This window comes from Hyperolius riggenbachi, chromosome 3 (genome assembly GCF_040937935.1).
Source record: "Hyperolius riggenbachi isolate aHypRig1 chromosome 3, aHypRig1.pri, whole genome shotgun sequence".
Classification (NCBI taxonomy): Eukaryota; Metazoa; Chordata; class Amphibia; order Anura; family Hyperoliidae; genus Hyperolius; species Hyperolius riggenbachi.
The window spans coordinates 76865887-76884338 of record NC_090648.1 but is presented as its reverse complement, the minus strand read 5'-3'; the positions used below and the strand labels follow the sequence as shown (position 1 = coordinate 76884338).

General features: G+C 45.4%; 1 protein-coding gene across 2 annotated transcripts in view; it reads left to right on the top strand.

Moving 5' to 3' along the window:
- Positions 1 to 2022: 2022 nt before the first annotated feature.
- COL5A3 (collagen type V alpha 3 chain) overlaps positions 2023 to 18452 on the top strand; it is a 340614-nt gene continuing 324184 nt past the window's right edge. For both annotated transcript variants that reach the window (XM_068274411.1, XM_068274408.1), the window contains exon 1: positions 2023 to 2261. In XM_068274411.1, coding sequence (XP_068130512.1) covers positions 2174 to 2261 — 88 coding nt within the window. In that variant the 5' untranslated portion in view covers positions 2023 to 2173. The remainder of the gene's footprint in view (positions 2262 to 18452) is intronic.

Genomic DNA, 18452 nt, shown 5'->3' with positions numbered 1-18452 from the left:
TAAAGCGGACCCAAACCAAACATTTTTTTAATTCAAAATATGTAGTTGCAGCACTCTGACACGTACAAAGATAAATAAACACTCCTTCAAGCCTATGAGCATTTCAGTGTATGCTTTTCACCCTCCTCTTTTCATAACTAGGGTTATACAGGTGGCAGCCATTAGCAATTCCTCCTTTGCTGGACACCACCTACTCCACCAGTCTGCCGGATTCTGTTCTGGCAATATGAAAGGAAGGGAGGGGTTCCTCCAATAAATGTAAAATATTTTATATTTATCATAATGCAGCTGAAAAAAGGCTGCTATTTATTATTATAATTTAGAAAATAGATTTTATTTCTGAGATCTTGTATTTTTAATTTGGGTCCACTTTAAGTAGGGGAAGGCTAGTATTAGAAGTAAGCAGCAAGGAGGCTAGTATTAGAGGTAAGTAGCTGGGAGGTTGGTATTAGGTGTAGGTAGGGGGCGAGGTTAGTGTTAGGTATAGGTAGGGGGGAGGTTAGTGTAATGCTTAGGTGGGGGGAGGTTAGTGTTATGGCTCATACACATGTCCAACAAAGCGCATGACCAACTGAATACCATGAAAAACCACATGACAACCCGAGCTGTATTTCCACATGGCCAAACCAACTAAATGACCAACTCATTTAATACTGTGCACACGCAAGCGAAACGACAAATTGCACGAAATGGCTGCTGTCAAAACAAGTACAAGTCGTTGTAATGACTTGCAATGACTTGTACACTCGTGGTTAACTGCACTAAATCAGCCCAATGGTGGCCATACACGGTACAATAAAAACGTTCGATTTTCCTGTTTATTCGATCAAAATGATCGAATTGAATGAAAGTTGAAAATTATTTTTTTTTCAATCAAGAAATTCAAACGATTATCCCGTTTTTTCGGGAAAAATTATTGGACATGCTGGAAAAATCTTTATATTCGATCTAACGGAATAATCGAACTAAATTATCTAATTGAAAAATTGTACCATGTATGGCCACCTCAACAAATGTGTGAGTTGAACCACTGGTTGGATCGGGCAAACTGCCTGTTATCAATCACTCATCTAGTTGTTTGCCATGCGTACACACGCCCAACTATTGTCCAAAAGACCAAGTTTGGACGATACTTCAGCAGAATAGTTGCACGTGTGTACAACACTTTAGGCGTAGGTAGAGGGTAGGTTAGTGTTAGGCATAGATAGGGGAAAGTTAGTGTTAGGTGTAAATGGTGGGAGGTTAATGTTAGGCGTAGGTGGGGGTTAGTGTTAGGCATAGATGGGGGAAGGTTAGAGTTGGCGGTAGGTAGAGAGTAGGTTAGTGTTAGGCGTATATGGGGAAGGTTAGTGGTAGGTGTAAATGGCGGGAGGTCGGTGTTAGGCGTAGGTGGGGCTTAGTGTAAGGCATAAGTAGGAGGGAGGTTAGTGTTAGGCTTAGGTTGGGGTTAGTGTTAGGCATAGATAGGGGGAAGGTTAGTGTTAGGGGTAGGTAGGGGGGAGGTTAGTGTAAGGTATAGAATAAGGCGATAGTAGAATATTGGTAACAAAACTGATAGCCAACTTTCTGAAACATCTCACACTCAATTCACATGCGCTACCTGAAAGCAAAGCAAATTGTCAAAAGTGAATCTATTCCTTTATCTAATAAGAAGTTGTCCCCTCTGCCTCTCTGGGAATGTCTCTACGCTGAACAGCTGAGTGTGACGGGATGCAGTGAGAGGAATCCAGAGATGTGGGATAAGGATGTGCAGTCAGAGAGGGACATGGGACGAGGTGACACAAGGAAGGTGAAGAAGTGTGAGAGAGGGGAGCAGCAGAGAAGGGGGGGGGGGGTGACAGTAACATAACAAGCACTGGGTGGGGGGCACTGGAGAAAGTCTGCATCAGATGAATAGAGGGAGAGAGAGAAGAAAAGGAGGAGGGGGGGGGGGGGTGAGAAAGGAGCGAGTGGGAGGGAGGGATAGACAGAATAGGACATCCAGCCAGCCAGCACTTACTGGGAGAAAACTGATACCACAGAGAGAGAGAAGCAAGCCAAAGCCCAGCACTCTTCTCCGTCTCTTCCCCTCCTCACACATGAAACATGACGGTGTGACTTTGGATTTACAGTCCTATGTCCCGTGTGTGCACAGCTACAATTACCACACAGAGGCACCCTGTTATTCTGCACTATGGCCAGGTTGATTCTAACATGGGATTGCTGGACAGTTTCTTCGCTGCTCTTCTTGTTCCTGCAGGGATTCCACACAGCCAGAACAGGTACGGTGCCTCTTGCATGAGCTCTTGTCACATCTGTGGCTGGGAGGACTCCAGTGGCGTGGAGGGGACAGCTAGGAAGACTAATGACTTCTTGATTGGAGACTGGAATCTGACATGAATCTAGTACATAGAATATGAGTTGCTTCATACTATCGATCTTAGATTATTGTGACAGAACCAACAGGTTTTGGACTAGTCCCTCTCCTCATGGGGGATTCACGGGGCCCTTTCACACTGGCTGCGTTCTGTTTTGGAAAAGGCTTGTGATTTTCCAAACGCAAGTATAGTAAAGTTACAATGGGAATGGTGGGAATGCATTTCCGATTTTCTAGAAAGGCAATTGTAGTTCTGCTGCGTTTTTCCTGCGTTTCGATTGAGGCCAACATAGTGCAAAACGCGTTGAGTTTTGCGATTGCATTTTTTGGTGTAAAGGAGCCCTCAGCATTTTCTTTGTTTTCAAAAGCATTTCCTGAATGGCAGTTAGTCTAACTGCCAATATGGTGCGGCATGGGGTATGGTATGGAATAGGGAGACTGCCTGGTATCCAAATATTTTGGCAGTTAAACTGCAGTTCAGGAAATGCTTTTGAAAGCAAAGAAACCCCAGAAAATCCCCCAGGAGGAGATGGACTAGTCCAAAACATGTTAGTTCTGTCAGATTTTACCTGCTTACTTTTTTTGCTGTAGTGGTCCTTTAAAGGAGAACGTTTAAAATGATATCCCCTGATTCTAAGCTTTATGCTGAGATCTGGTGACACAACAAACAGATCCAAATAAATCAATGTAGTATCCTTGATCCCGGATCAGTGAATAATGGTGCACAGCGCCTATGCATAAAAAATGGCGCCGCATTAAAAAGATACGCTTATTGCTATTTATCGTTAGTACTGCATAATAATGGCGCACAGGGAAAAAGAAGAAAAAAAGGCACACAGTAACATTATTTATCAATAGCGCCGTTCATATGCCAGACAGCAGACGTTATTGCGCACAGTAACGTTATTTATCAATAGTGCCCTATGTAAGCCAAACTGCAGAAGTTATTTAATTGCAAAACGTTGAATGGATTTAATGTGACACTGTCAAGGTTAGGGTTAGGCACCACCAGGGGGGTGCTTAGGGTTAGGCACCACCAGGGGGGTGCTTAGGGTTAGGCACCACCAGGGGGGTGGTTAGGGTTAGGCACCTCCAGGGGGGTGGTTATGGTTAGGCACCACCAGGGGGGTGGTTAGGGTTAGGCACCACCAGGGAGGTGGTTAGGGTTAGGCACCACCAGGGGGGGTTTAGGGGTTAGGGATAGGTACAGAAAGGGTTCTGTGTGTTAACGCTAAATAACGATAAGGCTTTAACGCTAAATAACAATAAGACTTCAATGTTAAATAGCGCTAAGCGACAAACGGATTAGTGGCAACACCGTGAGCCATTATTCACAGGAACCATTTTCAGATGGATCCCCTTGATCCAGTGGGGTATATTTATGAAGGCAGGTGCCTGCGAACTGTACAGAAGTGGAGCAGATGCCTTCAGCCAACAGTCACAAGCCTTGTTTCCTTCAGCAGGTGATATGTGATTGGTTGCTCTGAGAAACTGCTCCAGTTTTCTGTCTACTGGTCTTGATACATTTACTCAAGGAGGGCTAGATGCCTTCTGGTTTCATTTGCTTTGCGTTTCCTCATCTTCACCCGAGATTTAGTTGTATGCTCATAGGAACTGTTACAAAAGTCAACTCAGTTCCAGTCTTAAAGGATCTGCACATTCAATTCTGTTGGATCGGTAGCACAGGATTGTGGATATTACTCAATGGGCCTGATTCACAAAGCGGTGCTAACAGTTAGCACGCTGGTGAAAAGCCCTTTATCATGCCTAAACTCAGTTTAGGCATGATAAGTTTAGGTGTGATAAGTTTAGGTGTGATAAGTTTAGGCATGATAAGTTTAGGTGTGATAAGTTTAGGCATGATAAGTTTAAGCGCCAACTGGGTTAGCACCGCAGTGCACAGCTGATCAAAAGTTTTACGCTAGCAAAGTCTGGTGCACTTTGTACAAAGTTTAATGGCGCTGCTTTGCATGCGGGACTTTGCAAGCGATCTAAACTTATCTAAACTTATCATGCCTAAACTTATCACACCTAAACTTATCACGCCTAAACTTATCACACCTAAACTGGCTTTTCACCAGCATGGTGCAATGGTTATCATGCCTAAAGTCTCTAACTGGGTTAGCACCGCTTTGTGAATCGAGCCCAATGACTTCAGGAAAACTATCAGAGCGATCTGGCAATTCTAAAGCTGGCCTCAAGGTGCCCATTAACGGTACAATTTTTTCATCCAATGCAATCTTTCGACGCACTTGTCACAATCAAAAGTAATCGGAACGTGATTATCGATTGTTTCCATATGCAGGTCGATTAGTGCATTTTTCTCTCTTCAGATATGAACATCAAATCCAACTTCTGGATCAACTGAATGTTCAGTTTCAATCGACCAAAGAATCTTTTGACACCGATTTTCACCAAACACTGCACTTTTTTTTTTTGTACAATTCAGTGGTATATTTTGTGCCAAAAGATTGCATCTGATAAAAAATATTGTACTGTTAATGGCCACCTATACACACATCAAATCTGTTGGTTATCTATGACGCAAGGAGCCGCATCAATCTCTGCTAAAGTCGATCTAAATTAGGATCGGACTGTAAATTTCAATTGATCGGGGAAGCAGCGGAAAATTGATGGTCCATGGCGCTGCACTATATCGAACAGTGCAATGCTGCCATTCAAAAGAATTTCATGTGTGTGATAGGGGAGGGGATTTGATCCCTCTCTGATCAGATCAGAACAGAGAGGTATTGATCTGTTTTCCCCAATGGGTGGCAATCTAAACGTGAATGGCCAACCTAACTCTTCACAAAGTGTCGCTTTTCTAGCTGTAGGTCTATAGGTTTGATTCACAAAGTGGTGCTAACAGTTAGCACCCTGGTGAAAAGCCCCTTATCACGCCTAAACTCAGTTTAGGCGTGATAAGTTTAGGCGTAATAAGTTTAGGCATGATAAGTTTAGGTGTGATAAGTTTAGGCGTGATAAGTTTAGGCATGATAAGTTTAGGCATGATAAGTTTAGGCATGATAAGTTTAGGCATGATAAGTTTAGGTGTGATAAGTTTAGGCGTGATAAGTTTAGGCGTGATAAGTTTAGGCATGATAAGTTTAGGCGTGATAAGTTTAGGCATGATAAGTTTAGGCATGATAAGTTTAGACGTGATAAGTTTAGGTGTGATAAGTTTAGGTGTGATAAGTTTAGGCGTGATAGGTTTAAGCACCAAATGGGTTAGCACCGCAGTGCACAGCTGATCAAAAGTTTTGCTCTAGCAAAGTCTGGTGCACTTTGCATAGAGTTTAATGGCGCTGCTTTGCGTGCGGGACTTTGCGCGCGATCTAAACTTATCACGCCTAAACTTATCACACCTAAACTTATCACGCCTAAACTGGCTTTTCACCAGCGTGGTGCAATGGTTATCACGCCTAAAGTCTCTAACTGGGTTAGCACTGCTTTGTGAATCGAGCCCTATAAGTGTGTTATTCCCTAACATAACACTTGTATACAATTCAGCGCAGTGAGAGAGACTCACTTGTAATGGTCGTGGTGTGTCCTCTAGGAGAAAGCTCAGGTACAGAGATCTTTTCACCAACAGAGTCTCCAGGTGCTGAGGGAGGGTAAAAGCATCTGGCCATGGCTGAAACAGCATCTTCTTATGGACACTTGCCTTAAAGCATACATGTCAAACTCCGGCCCGCGGGCAAAATCTGGCCCTCAGAGTAATTACATTTGGCCCCCAAGTTGTTTTCCCACTTTGCATTATGTTTGGCCCACTCTAGAACACCAGGGAAGCCATATTGGGGAGGTAGGTGGAAGCTATAGTCTAGTCTAAACACTAGGGAACTGTATATGAGAGGGTGGGGGTCACTAGACACCAGGGAATTGTATAGGGGAAGGATGGAGGACCACTAGACACCAGGGAACTTTATAGGGAAGGGAGGAGGACCACTAGACACCAGGGAACTGTATAGGGGTTGGAGGGGAGTTATTAGACAACGGGGAACTTTATAATGGAGGAAGATGGCCAGTCGACATTAAGGTTGGCCCACGTCTAGGTCCCAATGTGGGATTTCGGCCCACTTTGTATTTGAGTTTGACACCCCGACCTTAAAGGACATTTAAAGTGAGAGGAGTATGGAAGCTGCCAATGTGCTCCCAATCTTTTGGCTTCATTAGTTCCTGAGTTCATTTGCCTGGAACAAGCATGCAGCCAATAAGAGTGAAACCAGAGCTCCTGATCTGCATCTTCAATCAGTAATTTAGGCTTTTTTTTTATTTTTTTTAAGTGAATAATGACACCTCCCAAAAAACGATTAAGATGAAATGGGGTCCTAGGCAAAATAGCAGTTTTTGTCCACCGCTGAAGATCAACAGGCTTTCTTTAATAACATTTTGTGGTGGCTAGCATCCAATGGGCCCCTAGACTCTCTAAAGGCCGTAGGCAACTGCCTAGGTTTGCCTTGGGGATGATCCAGCTCCGATGACTCCATGTCTCCTTCACTTTACTTCTCCGTAAAAGGAAACAAATATTGTGTGTCTATCATGGATTTTGCATTGATAGACATGAAGTATGGGGCGCAGGGTGCCTTGACCCCCAAAACTCCAGCACAACCACTGCAGCTTCTCTAGCTATGAAGGCATCTCTGCAGTTCCACTAAATAATCAGGTGGAGGCATCGTTCTTCTGATGTTTTGGATGAAGTACTGACGAGACGCAAGCCTCACAGATCTTATACTTGATCCGCACGTTGGAACAGAATGTGTATTTATGACTCCTATAAATGAGAGGCATGCTGGGGGTTACATCAGTACAAAATAAAGAAAATAAAGATGAATACATCATGGAGGGTCTATCAGGGCCAATGCATAGAGAATTGAAGCAATACTGGTGCTAAAGTGCAACACATGCCCAGATCAAGGATTCAGATCACTTATTTTTACACCAGCTTTCCTTGCAGAAGGGAATGTGCCTGATTTATTTATGTGCCTGCAAAGAACATCAAAAAGGGCACATTTTTAAAGTGTACCCCAGCTGAAGTTCGGGCGAAAAAGTAAAATATTTACCTAAGAAGGGGGGAGCCTCTGGATCCTGTAGGGGCTTCTTACAGCATCCTCACTTCCCCCATTGCCGCTTGTGGAACCCCCTTAAGGTTCCCAACAAGGACTTGTCGGGAATCAGATCGGGTTTGCGCTCCTCTTCAAGCATGTGTACTACCATACGGGGCCAGCTTCCTGCTACTGTGCAGTTGCTGCCACGCTCGCAGGGGTGCAGCACAACCACGCTTTTGCTTGAATAGGGACTGCTTGGCCCGGATCTTGTGGAGGATCCCGGCAAGCGGTGACAGGAGTGAGGAGACTTCTATAGGGTCCAGAGGCTTCCATGTTCTAAGGTAAGTATTTCCAGAGCCGGCTTAAGGGGCTCCAGGGCCCTGGGGAAAATTTAATGGGAGGGGCCCCCTGTCCGAACACCCCCCCCCCCTTCGGGGTGATGACCTTTCCTCCCCGGGGCCCTTGCTAACAAGCTGCAGTAGCAATTACTCACCTCCGGAAGGGCACAGTCCGGGCACTCTTGCATGTTGTCCTCCACCAGCTCTATGATCCGGCACACGTTATTTGTAAACACGCACCAGGTCATAGAGGAGATGGAGGACAACATAGCAAAAGTCCCCGGACTATGCCGTCCACGGGAAGAGGTGAATAATTGCTGCTGCTGCTTGTTAGCAAGGGCCCCGGGGAGCAGAATGAGTAGGGGAGCAGGCAGCATTTAGCAGGGTGCAGAGGTCGGGGGTCCTGGGGCAAATGCCTCCTTTGCCTCTATGGGAGCGTCGGCCCTATGTATTTCCTTTTGGACCAGAGCTTTGCTTTGGGTTCACTTTAAAGAAAAACAGCAAAAGGAAAATTGGAGTCAAACAAGTTTGATGCAAGGATAACAGGTGATCAGATTAAGGGGTCTTTTTTGGTCAGAGGCGTATCTACAGGGGTGCAGGTATGGCGTGTGCATGGGCGCCTCTTACTGGGGGTGCTGCTCTGTAGAAAGCTTGGTGTTCTCCATACAGATTCTAGTTTTTATCTGGGGAACATTCTGCTGTCTAGTTACATCTTTTGGGGGCACAAGCTGCCTGTTATTTGGGGGATATTTGTATAGGCTGACCTACTGTGATACTCCATTCTTATAGGCCATGCTTCACTTCAACTTAGATACAACCAATTTAACCAAGACTACACATTCAAATAGTTGGAGCCCCTCCTTCCAAAGTTTGCCATAGGCAATGTTCTTCCTAGATGCGCCTCTGTGTTTGGTTGATCTGAGCAACTGCTCCACTTTTGCACCATGTTTGCACCAGTTCTGCTCCTGTTTGCTTTGCTTCTGTATTTTGCTGCCCAGAGCTACGGGCAAGAGGGGGCTTATTCACAAAAGTGCAAGCAAAACTGGAGCAGAAGTAAAGCAGTTGTTAAGAGAAACCAATCAGAATCCTTGATTTTACCATGTGCTCCAAGTTTGGCAACATTTTTCCAAGTGTTGCAGTTGCCTATAGCTACCAGTAAGATGGCTTCCTCTACCATTGAGACGTGATTGACTCTAAACGTCAGCTCCAGTTTTCCTTGGCCCTTTCTTGGTACACCAAACTCGTCGTTCTGTTGTGTGAACATTGGCTGATGCCCAGAATGACACAGAACTGATGGTAATATGGAACAAACTAGCTTTTTAATGAACTCAGAAGACAAATATAGTGTATGCTTTTACTAAGAATAATACGGGGCCTGCTGGGAGGAACAGCCCTGATTCATGAACGTTGGCTCGTGAACAGTTTAGACAAATGTAGCGGAAATGTGGAACAAATTGGAGAGTTTTTTTTAATGAACACAGATGGCAAGTACAGATCATATTATCACTAAAAATAATAAATTACCTGCTAGGCTTGTGTTTTGAGCCATGGACTCCGTACAAAAGATGCTATACAAAATGCTTCGCTGTTCCTACCTCCTGGAACAGGGAGTATATTAGGGAAGCAGCAGATTTGGGCGCATGAGACAAGTGGACAAAAAGGGCGCCCCATTCACTCCCATTATAAATATCGTTTAATGAGCGCTGAACAGGGAAAAAAAGGCGCTGGAGATTATTAACGTTTTAACAAAGGCGCCGGAGATTATTAAAGTTTTAACAAATGGCGCCCGGAGATTTTTAAGGATTTATAACTATGTTTGTGATGATTTAACTTTACAAAATGAGCCCGTGACGAATAACGTTTATAAAGATACTAAATCACTATTTCTAAAACATTTCTAAAACATTATTATCCACCCCAAAAAATTATTTACATTTTTTTATTTACATTTTTTATTTATTATTGTCTGTAAAACATTATTATCCATAGGGGGTCTTAGGTTTAGGCACCACCAGGGGGGTCTTAGGTTTAGGCACCAACAGGGGGGTCTTAGGTTTAGGCACCAACTGGGGGGTCTTAGGTTTAGGCACCAACAGGGGGGTCTTAGGTTTAGGCACCAATAGGGGGGTCTTAGGTTTAGGCACCAATAGGGGGGTCTTAGGTTTAGGCACCAACAGGGGGGTCTTAGGTTTAGGCACCAACAGGGGGGTCTTAGGTTTAGGCACCAATAGGGGGGTCTTAGGTTTAGGCACCAACTGGGGGGTCTTAGGTTTAGGCACCAACAGGGGGTCTAGGGGTTAGGGATAGGTACACGGGCGTAGGGCCCGAGGTCGCAGCGGTCGCACCCGCGACTGGGCCCGGCTCTTGCAGCCTGAGGGGAGGGGCCCGGGGCCCCGTCTGTGCGCGTGTTTAGACCGGCAGCGGCGGCACTTAATTAACCTGGCCGGCTCCGGCGGGCTCTGTTTGCGGCTCTAAGACACAGTGCGTGCAGACACATCCACGCACTGTCTGCCTGCCTGGTCTCCAGTAACCATCTCCCCTCCCTCGCTCTCTTCAGACAGCAGCGGCCACTTCAGTGTGTGTGACTGCTATACGTCACACACACACAACAAAGTCACGCTGTCTGGGCTGGCTCTGATCTTTGAGGCGATTACTCGTCATCTCCTCTGCAGCTGCTGTCACTCACTCCATCCTGACCTTCCGGACCGCCCCCTCCACGCTCCAGTTGGCCCTTCACTGATCTCTGGCTGGCCTGGCTCCTCCCATATCCCTCGAGTGAGCTGCAGGTTCAGCCAGAGTCAGTGTGGGAAAGTCGTGTTTGTCGCCTGCAATTCTGCTGGACTGCTGCCATAGACAGTCAGTGGGGAGGTCGAGGAGTGTGGAGCTTTGTAAGTCAGGCTGCATTGCCTCTCCTACTGTGTCTCTGTCTCTCTCCCTAGTCCCTATGGCTGTCTCCCCCCCCCCCTGTCCCTGTCTCTCCCTATGGCTGTCACCCCCCCTGTGTCCCTGTCTCTCCTTATGGCTTGCCCCCCCCCCCCCCCCCCGTGTCCCTGTGTCTCTACCTATGGCTGTCCCCCCCCCCCCCCCCGTCCCTGTCTCTCCCTATGGCTGTCTCCCCCACTGTGTCCCTGTCCCACCCTATGGCTGTCTTCCCCCCGTGTTCCTGTCTCTCCCTATGGCTGTCTCCCCCCCCCCCCCCTGTGTCCCTGCCTCTCCCTATGGCTGGCTCCCCCCGTGTCCCTGTCTCTCCCTATGGCTGCCCCCCCCCCCCCTGTCCCTGTCTCTCCCTATGGCTGTCGTCCCCCCCCCCCCGCGTGTCCCTATCTTTCCCTATGGCTGTCTCCCCCCCCTGTGTCCCCTTCTCTCTCCCTGTGGATGTCACCCTACCTGTGTCCCTGTGTCTCTCCCTGTGGCTGTCTCTCTCCTTGTGTCCTGGGTCTCTCTGTGTCTCTCCCTGTGTCCCTGTCTCTCTCCTTAGCTGTCTCTCTCCCAGTGTCCCTATGTCTCTCCCTGTGACTGTCTCTCTCCTTGTGTCCCTGTCTCTCTCCCTGTGTCCTGGTCTCTCTCACGGTTTTCCTGTGTCTCTCCCTGTGGATGTCTCTCTTCCTGAGTCCCTGTCTCTCTCTCTGTGGCTGTCTCTCTCCCTGTGTCCCTGTCTCTCTCCCTCTGTCCCTGTCTCTCCCTGTCCTCGTCTCTCTTCCTGTGTCCCTTTCTCTTTCCCTGTGTCTCTCCTGTGTCCCTGTCTCTCTCCGTGTCCCTGTCTCTCTCCCTCTGTCCCTGTCTCTCTCCCTCTGTCCCTGTCTCTCTCCCTCTGTCCCTGTCTCTCCCTGTCCTCGTCTCTCTTCCTGTGTCCCTTTCTCTTTCCCTGTGTCTCTCCTGTGTCCCTGTCTCTCTCCGTGTCCCTGTCTCTCTCCCTGGCTATCTATACTGAGGCACCTACTCTTGGCTACCTATACTGAGGCACCTATTCCTGACTACCTATACTGGGGCACCTATTCCTGGCAGCACCTATTATTATTATTTAGTATTTATATAACACCAACATCTTCCTCAGCACTGTACAGAGTATATTGTCTTGTCATTAACTGACCCTCAGAGGAACTCACAATCTAATCCCTACCTGGCTACCTATACTGGGAGCACCTATACCTGGCTACCTATACCCTAGGTACCTATACCTGGCTATTTAATGTAGGGGGGGGGGCCCAGGTCCAAATTCCGCATCGGGGCCCTGAGGTTTGTAGCTACGCCACTGGATAGGTACAGGGAGGGTTTTTAACAAATGTAAATATAAGTTTCAGTTTACAAACAGGGAAGATTAACGTTTTAAGAATTGCCGATCTCATATACATTATTTAGTGATTTATAAATTCTTAAAACACTATTTCTAAACGAAATTCTACACAATATTTCTATAAATGATAATACTGTTTATCGTTTACACCACGCGCCCTTTTTTCCCGACGCCCTTTTTTGATGTACGCGTATATTAGATGTAGTATGACATGAGAAAAATAAAGTGGAAGACCATGTTTTGATTCAGTAAGGGCCTGTACACTCTGAAAATCGCCAAGTGCAACTGCAAACATTAAAATTGCATACAGTGCAATTTTAAATTCTTATGTTTGCATTTTTGCTTGCGTTTTTCAAAGCGTGTGAGTTTTTGTTGAGATTGGTGATTGGCTAAAAGTGCTTCAGCAGGAAGCTGCAAAATCTCCTGGGATTCAACGTAAAAAAAAAAAAAAAAACTCCAATGCAATCGCATTTATATATGCAATTTCTCAAGCACAGCGCTCACAAAGCTCTGCAGTCAGTGCGATTTTCTAAAATCGCATTCCACCATTGTGTGCAGTTCATCATGATTTTTATTATTTTTAAAAAGGCTTTACGCATACCTCCCAACTTTTTGAGATGAGAAAGAGGGACACGCCCTTGCCAAACCCCTGACCACACCCCCGCCACACCCCTAGTCACGCATACATAAAGATTTCATAAGAAAAATATGTTGTTTATTAATTCAAACCACACTGGTCCTTTCTATCCTGGTTCATTTTCCTTCATCATAACATTTTAAAATTAGTAGTGTATCAATTTAAAGGGTGAGAATAAAGTTTAGAGTCAAACACATTTTTTAGTAGAGAAATATATATATTTACATAGAAAGAGGGACAAAGTCCTGAAAGAGGGACAAATGAGGAGGAAAGAGGGACAGGGCTCCCAAAGAGGGACTGTCGCTCCAAAAGAGGGACAGTTGGGAGCTATGCTTTACGATTGAAAAACACATGCAATAATAACTAGTAATGAAGCGCAGGCCCATACACACTGAAAATCGCAAGCGCAAACACAGTGCGATGCAATTGCCCTTTTTAATCAAATTTCTACTTGCGATTTAAGTGCGCTTGTGATGCGCTTGCGATTTTGCTGAGGCCATCTTTTCCTGGTTTCCTGATTGTTTACCTAAAAAAAATGCATGCATTGCGTTTTTCATGCATTTTTTCAAACGCAGCGCTTAAAAAGTGCATTGTCACTGCGATTGCATGTTTTCCTAAAAACACATGCGCCAGTGTGTACAGGTCATCAAGGTTTTTATGTTTTTTATGATTTTTCAAAAGACCTTGCAATTTAAAAAACCCATGCGGTTTTAAAAATGCAGCACAAACGCAGCAGTGTGTACAGGGACCTAACCACTTAACGACCAGCCAACGCCTATCGGTGGCAGCTGGTCGCACCTGTGTTTCTATGGCTGTTTCCTGTCAGTTCATGGAGGGGGGCTCCGTGAACAGCCAGCAAGCCTCCGATCGCAGCTCGCAGGCGAAATGTAAACACCCGAGGACGTAATCCCCGGTGTTAACATTTTACGGCGCTGCTGTCTCAGCAGGGCCGTAAAGGAGATCGTCGATCCCCGACCTCTGATTGGCCGGGGATCGCCGCCATCTGATAGGCTGAAGCCTATCTGAGGCGGTACTGGACGGATCGCTGTCCTGTACCGCCTATATTGAGAAGGGGAGGGAGGGAAGGAGAGGGAGGGGGGAATATCGCTGCGGAGGGGGGCTTTGAGGCGCCCCCCGCTAGGCACAAATAGCCAGCGGCGATAAGACCCCCCCAACAGGACATCCCCCTAGTGGGAAAAAAAGGAGGGAAGTCTGATCGCCCTGCCTGCCACCTGATCTGTGCTGGGGGCTGAAGAGCCCACCCAGCACAGATCATAGAAAAATGGGCTGGTCGTCATTAACCTATTTTGGTTCCTGGACGTAGTTTCTATGTCCAGGAACCATGCACGCTACCGCGTGCTCCCGCGGCCGATCGCGCGCGTGCACGCGCACTCCCGGCCGCGGATTCGGTAGCCAGGGAATCAATGTATCGGGCTATGGTGCCCGATCATTGATTCCTCTCCCCCGCTGAAAAAGCGACAGCTTCTCTCAGAAGCTGCGCCTTTTCTGGCCGTTCCCTTCCCGATGCGTCACTGTAAGAGTATGTTACGCTTAGAGTGACGTCATGTAAACAAACTCATGGCCGCCATCTTGTGGCCAAAAAGTAATACTACACCTGTAAAAAAAATAAATTTAAAATTAACACACATTTACATTATAAATCTATTGTTTACCTCCCACCCTCCCAAAACTACCCAAATAAAATGTTTACAATAAAAAAAAAACAACATTACAATAAAAAAAAAACATGTAAATATTTACCTAAGGGTCTAAACTTTTTAAATATCAATGTAAAGATGAAATATTTCTATATTTTTTTTATTTTAAACTTGTAAATAGTGATAGATGCAAAACGGAAAAAATGCACCTTTATTTCCAAATAAAATATTGCCGCCATACATTGTGATAGGGACATAATTTTAACAGTATTATAACCGGGACATATGGGCAAATACAATACGTGAGTTTTAATTATGGAGGCATGTATTATTTTAAAACTATAATGGCTGAAAACTGAGAAATAATGAATTTTTTCCGTTTTTTCTTATTCTTCCTGTTAAAATGCATTTACAGTAAAGTGGCTCTTAGCAAAATGTACCCTCCAAAGAAAGCCTAATTGGTGGCGGAAAAAACAAGATATAGATCAGTGCATTGTGATTAGTGATAAAGTTATAGGCTAATGAATGGGAGGTGAACATTTCTCATGTGAAAACGACGGAACCTGAATGGGTTAAAGACCTTTTCCTCTGTAAATAGTGAGTACGACCACAGGAGCACTGCAATTCTGATTGCAATTTGCAGCTGTTTAAAAATGCGATTTCCTGTGCGTTGCATCACAACCTAGGGCAGAGTGGGCATGTCCCATTTGCTATATCAAAGATATCTAACCATGCATTGTACAACAGATTTCTATAGACATAATTGACTTCCTGGCCACTAAGCTGGTTTCGTATTGCTCAGTTCAGAACAAAATTGTGGATCTGCTGACTGACCCTGCTGCCCAATCAATCCCGACGCCTGATCTTTGCTGAGCTACCACTGCTTCCCAGCACACAATCAACAAACTGCCTGAAACAGAGAGTTTCTAATAAGAGCAGGGAAGGGAAGAAGTTTCAGGCATATTCAGTATCTTTAATGAAACTTACCAGAAATAGCAACTCATTTATGTCGGATCTAAAGTGATTTCCTACCCCTTGGTGATAAGTCACTGGGCACCAGAGCATCTTGTACTGTGTCCATAAAAGGCATAATGCAATACTTCTCGTCAGTGATGTATACTGCTTGGCTTAGCCTGAGGCTGGGTACCACCAACGTGTCTCTTCCAAGTTTCCTAGCCATACAAAAATCTCTATATCTAGTTTACTTTGTAAACACATGTGAGCAGCGTCTGCAGAGGAGTGAGGTGATTTATTTTCTATTTCCCTTCTGAGCTTTGTTTCACACTGAACTGCCCTCAGCCAGTCAGTGAGGAGCAGGACTGTGGGAGGGGAAATAACAAGCTTCCCTCTCCCCTGCAATGTACGAGAAAAGAGCCAGGCTGACTGAGATATGATTCATTACAACAGACACATTTATAATTGTATTGTAATGCTTGCAATGCAGTGTCAGAATATAGACTACATAATTAACACAGAGAAGTGAGTAATAGAAATTTGATTTTATGGTTGACAATCCCACTTTAACACTACAAGCAGACATATTTTATGTTAACAGTAATTACAGCTGGTTAGTGTTGGTAAGTTAACAGCTAGATGAGTCCCGTTGAAGCCCAGTAAGCAACCGAATCGGCATTCAGTTTCTGAATTTAGGGAACACTGGAGAGCATAGCTATGCAGAGTCAGGTATGCAGCCCGTAGAATCTCTGGATAATGGTGGCAGTACAAGCACACTGACTGTTGCCCTGTGGGCATGAATGAAGGATTACAGGTCACGGTCACCAGTCTATAGGTTACACAGCGGTCACCTAAGGCTGTAGATTAGCTGGCAGCCCGGGAGTCTATGCTGCGCACGGCCTGCACAAACTTGTTAAGACATTTTGCTTCCAGATACTGACTTTAAATTGTGTATACAGCATATGTCACTTATTAGAGTCACCTACTCAGTCAAATAACTACGGATGGTCGGAAATGCTGATTTACGTTTCCAACAGAATTCCGCATTCCGACAAATGTCTTTGCGATTGGAAATCTGCGTTTCCAATTTCCCTGGAATTGTCTGATTTCCGTGGCATTGTTTTTTTAGTTATTTTTGTGAACAAAATTAGTTAATTGTTAAAAAAAAAGAAAACTTTTTTTGCGGAATCCGCTATTTTTTTGAACATGTAAGCTATTATGCCTCATCCACATTTGGCAATACCAGTTGCCTGGCGATCCTGCTGATCTTTCTAGACACAGTAGTGTCTGATTTGCACACCTATAACATGCATATGGCTAATTCAGTCAGACTTGAGTCAGAACACCTGATCTGCATGCTTGCTCTGTTTCTATGGCTAAAGGTATTGGAAACACAGGATCAGAAGAACAGTCAAGCAACTTGCATTGTTTTAAAGGAAATTAATATGTCGGCCTTCATATCCTTCTTAATTCAAATTCTCTATAAAGCAGAAGGTGTCGGTAATGAGGAGGAAGAAATGGTCTTGTGGGGCCAATATTGGAGCTTTAGTGATAACAGTTAGGTTCACATTAGCGCTTTACATTAGCGCTTTTTTCTGGATCGGAGCTGGCACGTATACTGTACAAACGGAACGGATGTGAATGGATCCAATGTTAACCTATGGATCCATTCACATGCGTCCGTTGGTACGGATACATTCCGTATGTTCCGATCCCTAAAAATTGCTGCAGGCCCTCATTTTCTGGACCGTTCTGCTTAGCGGAAGGGATCCGGACAAAAAATGCAGCAGCTTGGCTGTAGAGGCTTCCGTCTTCTTCCGCGTCATGTGACTACATGGCGCGTCATGTGACTAGTCCAGGCATGGGCAAACTTTGCCCTCCAGCTGTTAAGGTACTACAAGTCTCACAATACATTGCAGGAGTCTGACAACCACAGTCATGACTCATAAAAGCAAATGCATTGTGGGACTTGTAGTTCCGTAACAGCTGGAGGGCCGAGTTTCCCCATGCCTGGACTAGTCACATGATGCGCAGTGTAGTCACAGCGGAAGAAGAGGAAGCCTAGGTATGTATTTGAAGATTAGGTATGTATTTGCTGATTAAAAACGGATCCGATCAATCATTGATCAGATCCGTTTTCACTATGTGAACCGGGCCACTGACAGAGCCATCCGGAACCGGTGAAGCGGAGACCGGATACGCTAACCGGATCCTTTTGACTGTAAAAGGGTATGTGAAGCGGGCCTTAGGGCCTGTTGACGCAGGCCATGCTAGCCATTTACTCTCAGGTCAGACATGTGTGTCCCGTATTGAGATGAATGGGAGTGTTCATCTCAATGCATTTACTGTGGTTTGCTGGTGATTGCATAAGGATCTGTAACAATTGGTGTCAGCAAGAACATATTTTCTGATTATTGGTGATCTGCAGTATCACCAATAATACAGATACTATACCTGATATTGTGGTGATCTGCAGAATCACGAATAATGCTAGTATAGCGAGACACAGGACAACCAGATGTAAAGATAGGTGTTTGGTGCAACAGTAATACAGATAGAGATACCAACTCCCCCAGAGAAGCTGGTAGAGGGAGACATCTCTATAGAACACTGGGATCAGAACTCCAGCAAGCTGGAGATGCAGATGAACTAGTAATCAGTCCACCCGATGAGCGGGTGGTGCACAGTAAGACAACGTATACTGATCACCTGTGGAGCGGGTGATTCAGACTGTACTGCAGCAGGTGATCACCTGAGGGGCAGGAGATCAAGACTGTACTGCAGCTCCTAATCACCTGAGGAGCAGGTGACGAGGACAGTACCGTAGTTACTAGTCACCTGAGGAGCATAGATTAAGACTGTACAGCAGCTACTGGTCACCTGAGGAGAAGGTGATTAATAGGGCTCTTTTCCACTATGAAATGCGAATTCCGATCGCGATCGCAATCGCGTTTCAATTTCCACCATGCGATTGCGATTGAGCTACTATATTCATTATAGTCCAGCTCAAATGCATACAAAATGCGGCAGGACGATGATTGCGCTTTGACCAAAATCGCATCGCAATCGGATCGCACTAATGGAAATTGCTGCTGCAGATTCCATTAGTTTAATGTACCTTGCGATTTGCGATCAGAAGCAAATCGCAAATCGCAGGCTAGTGGAAAAAG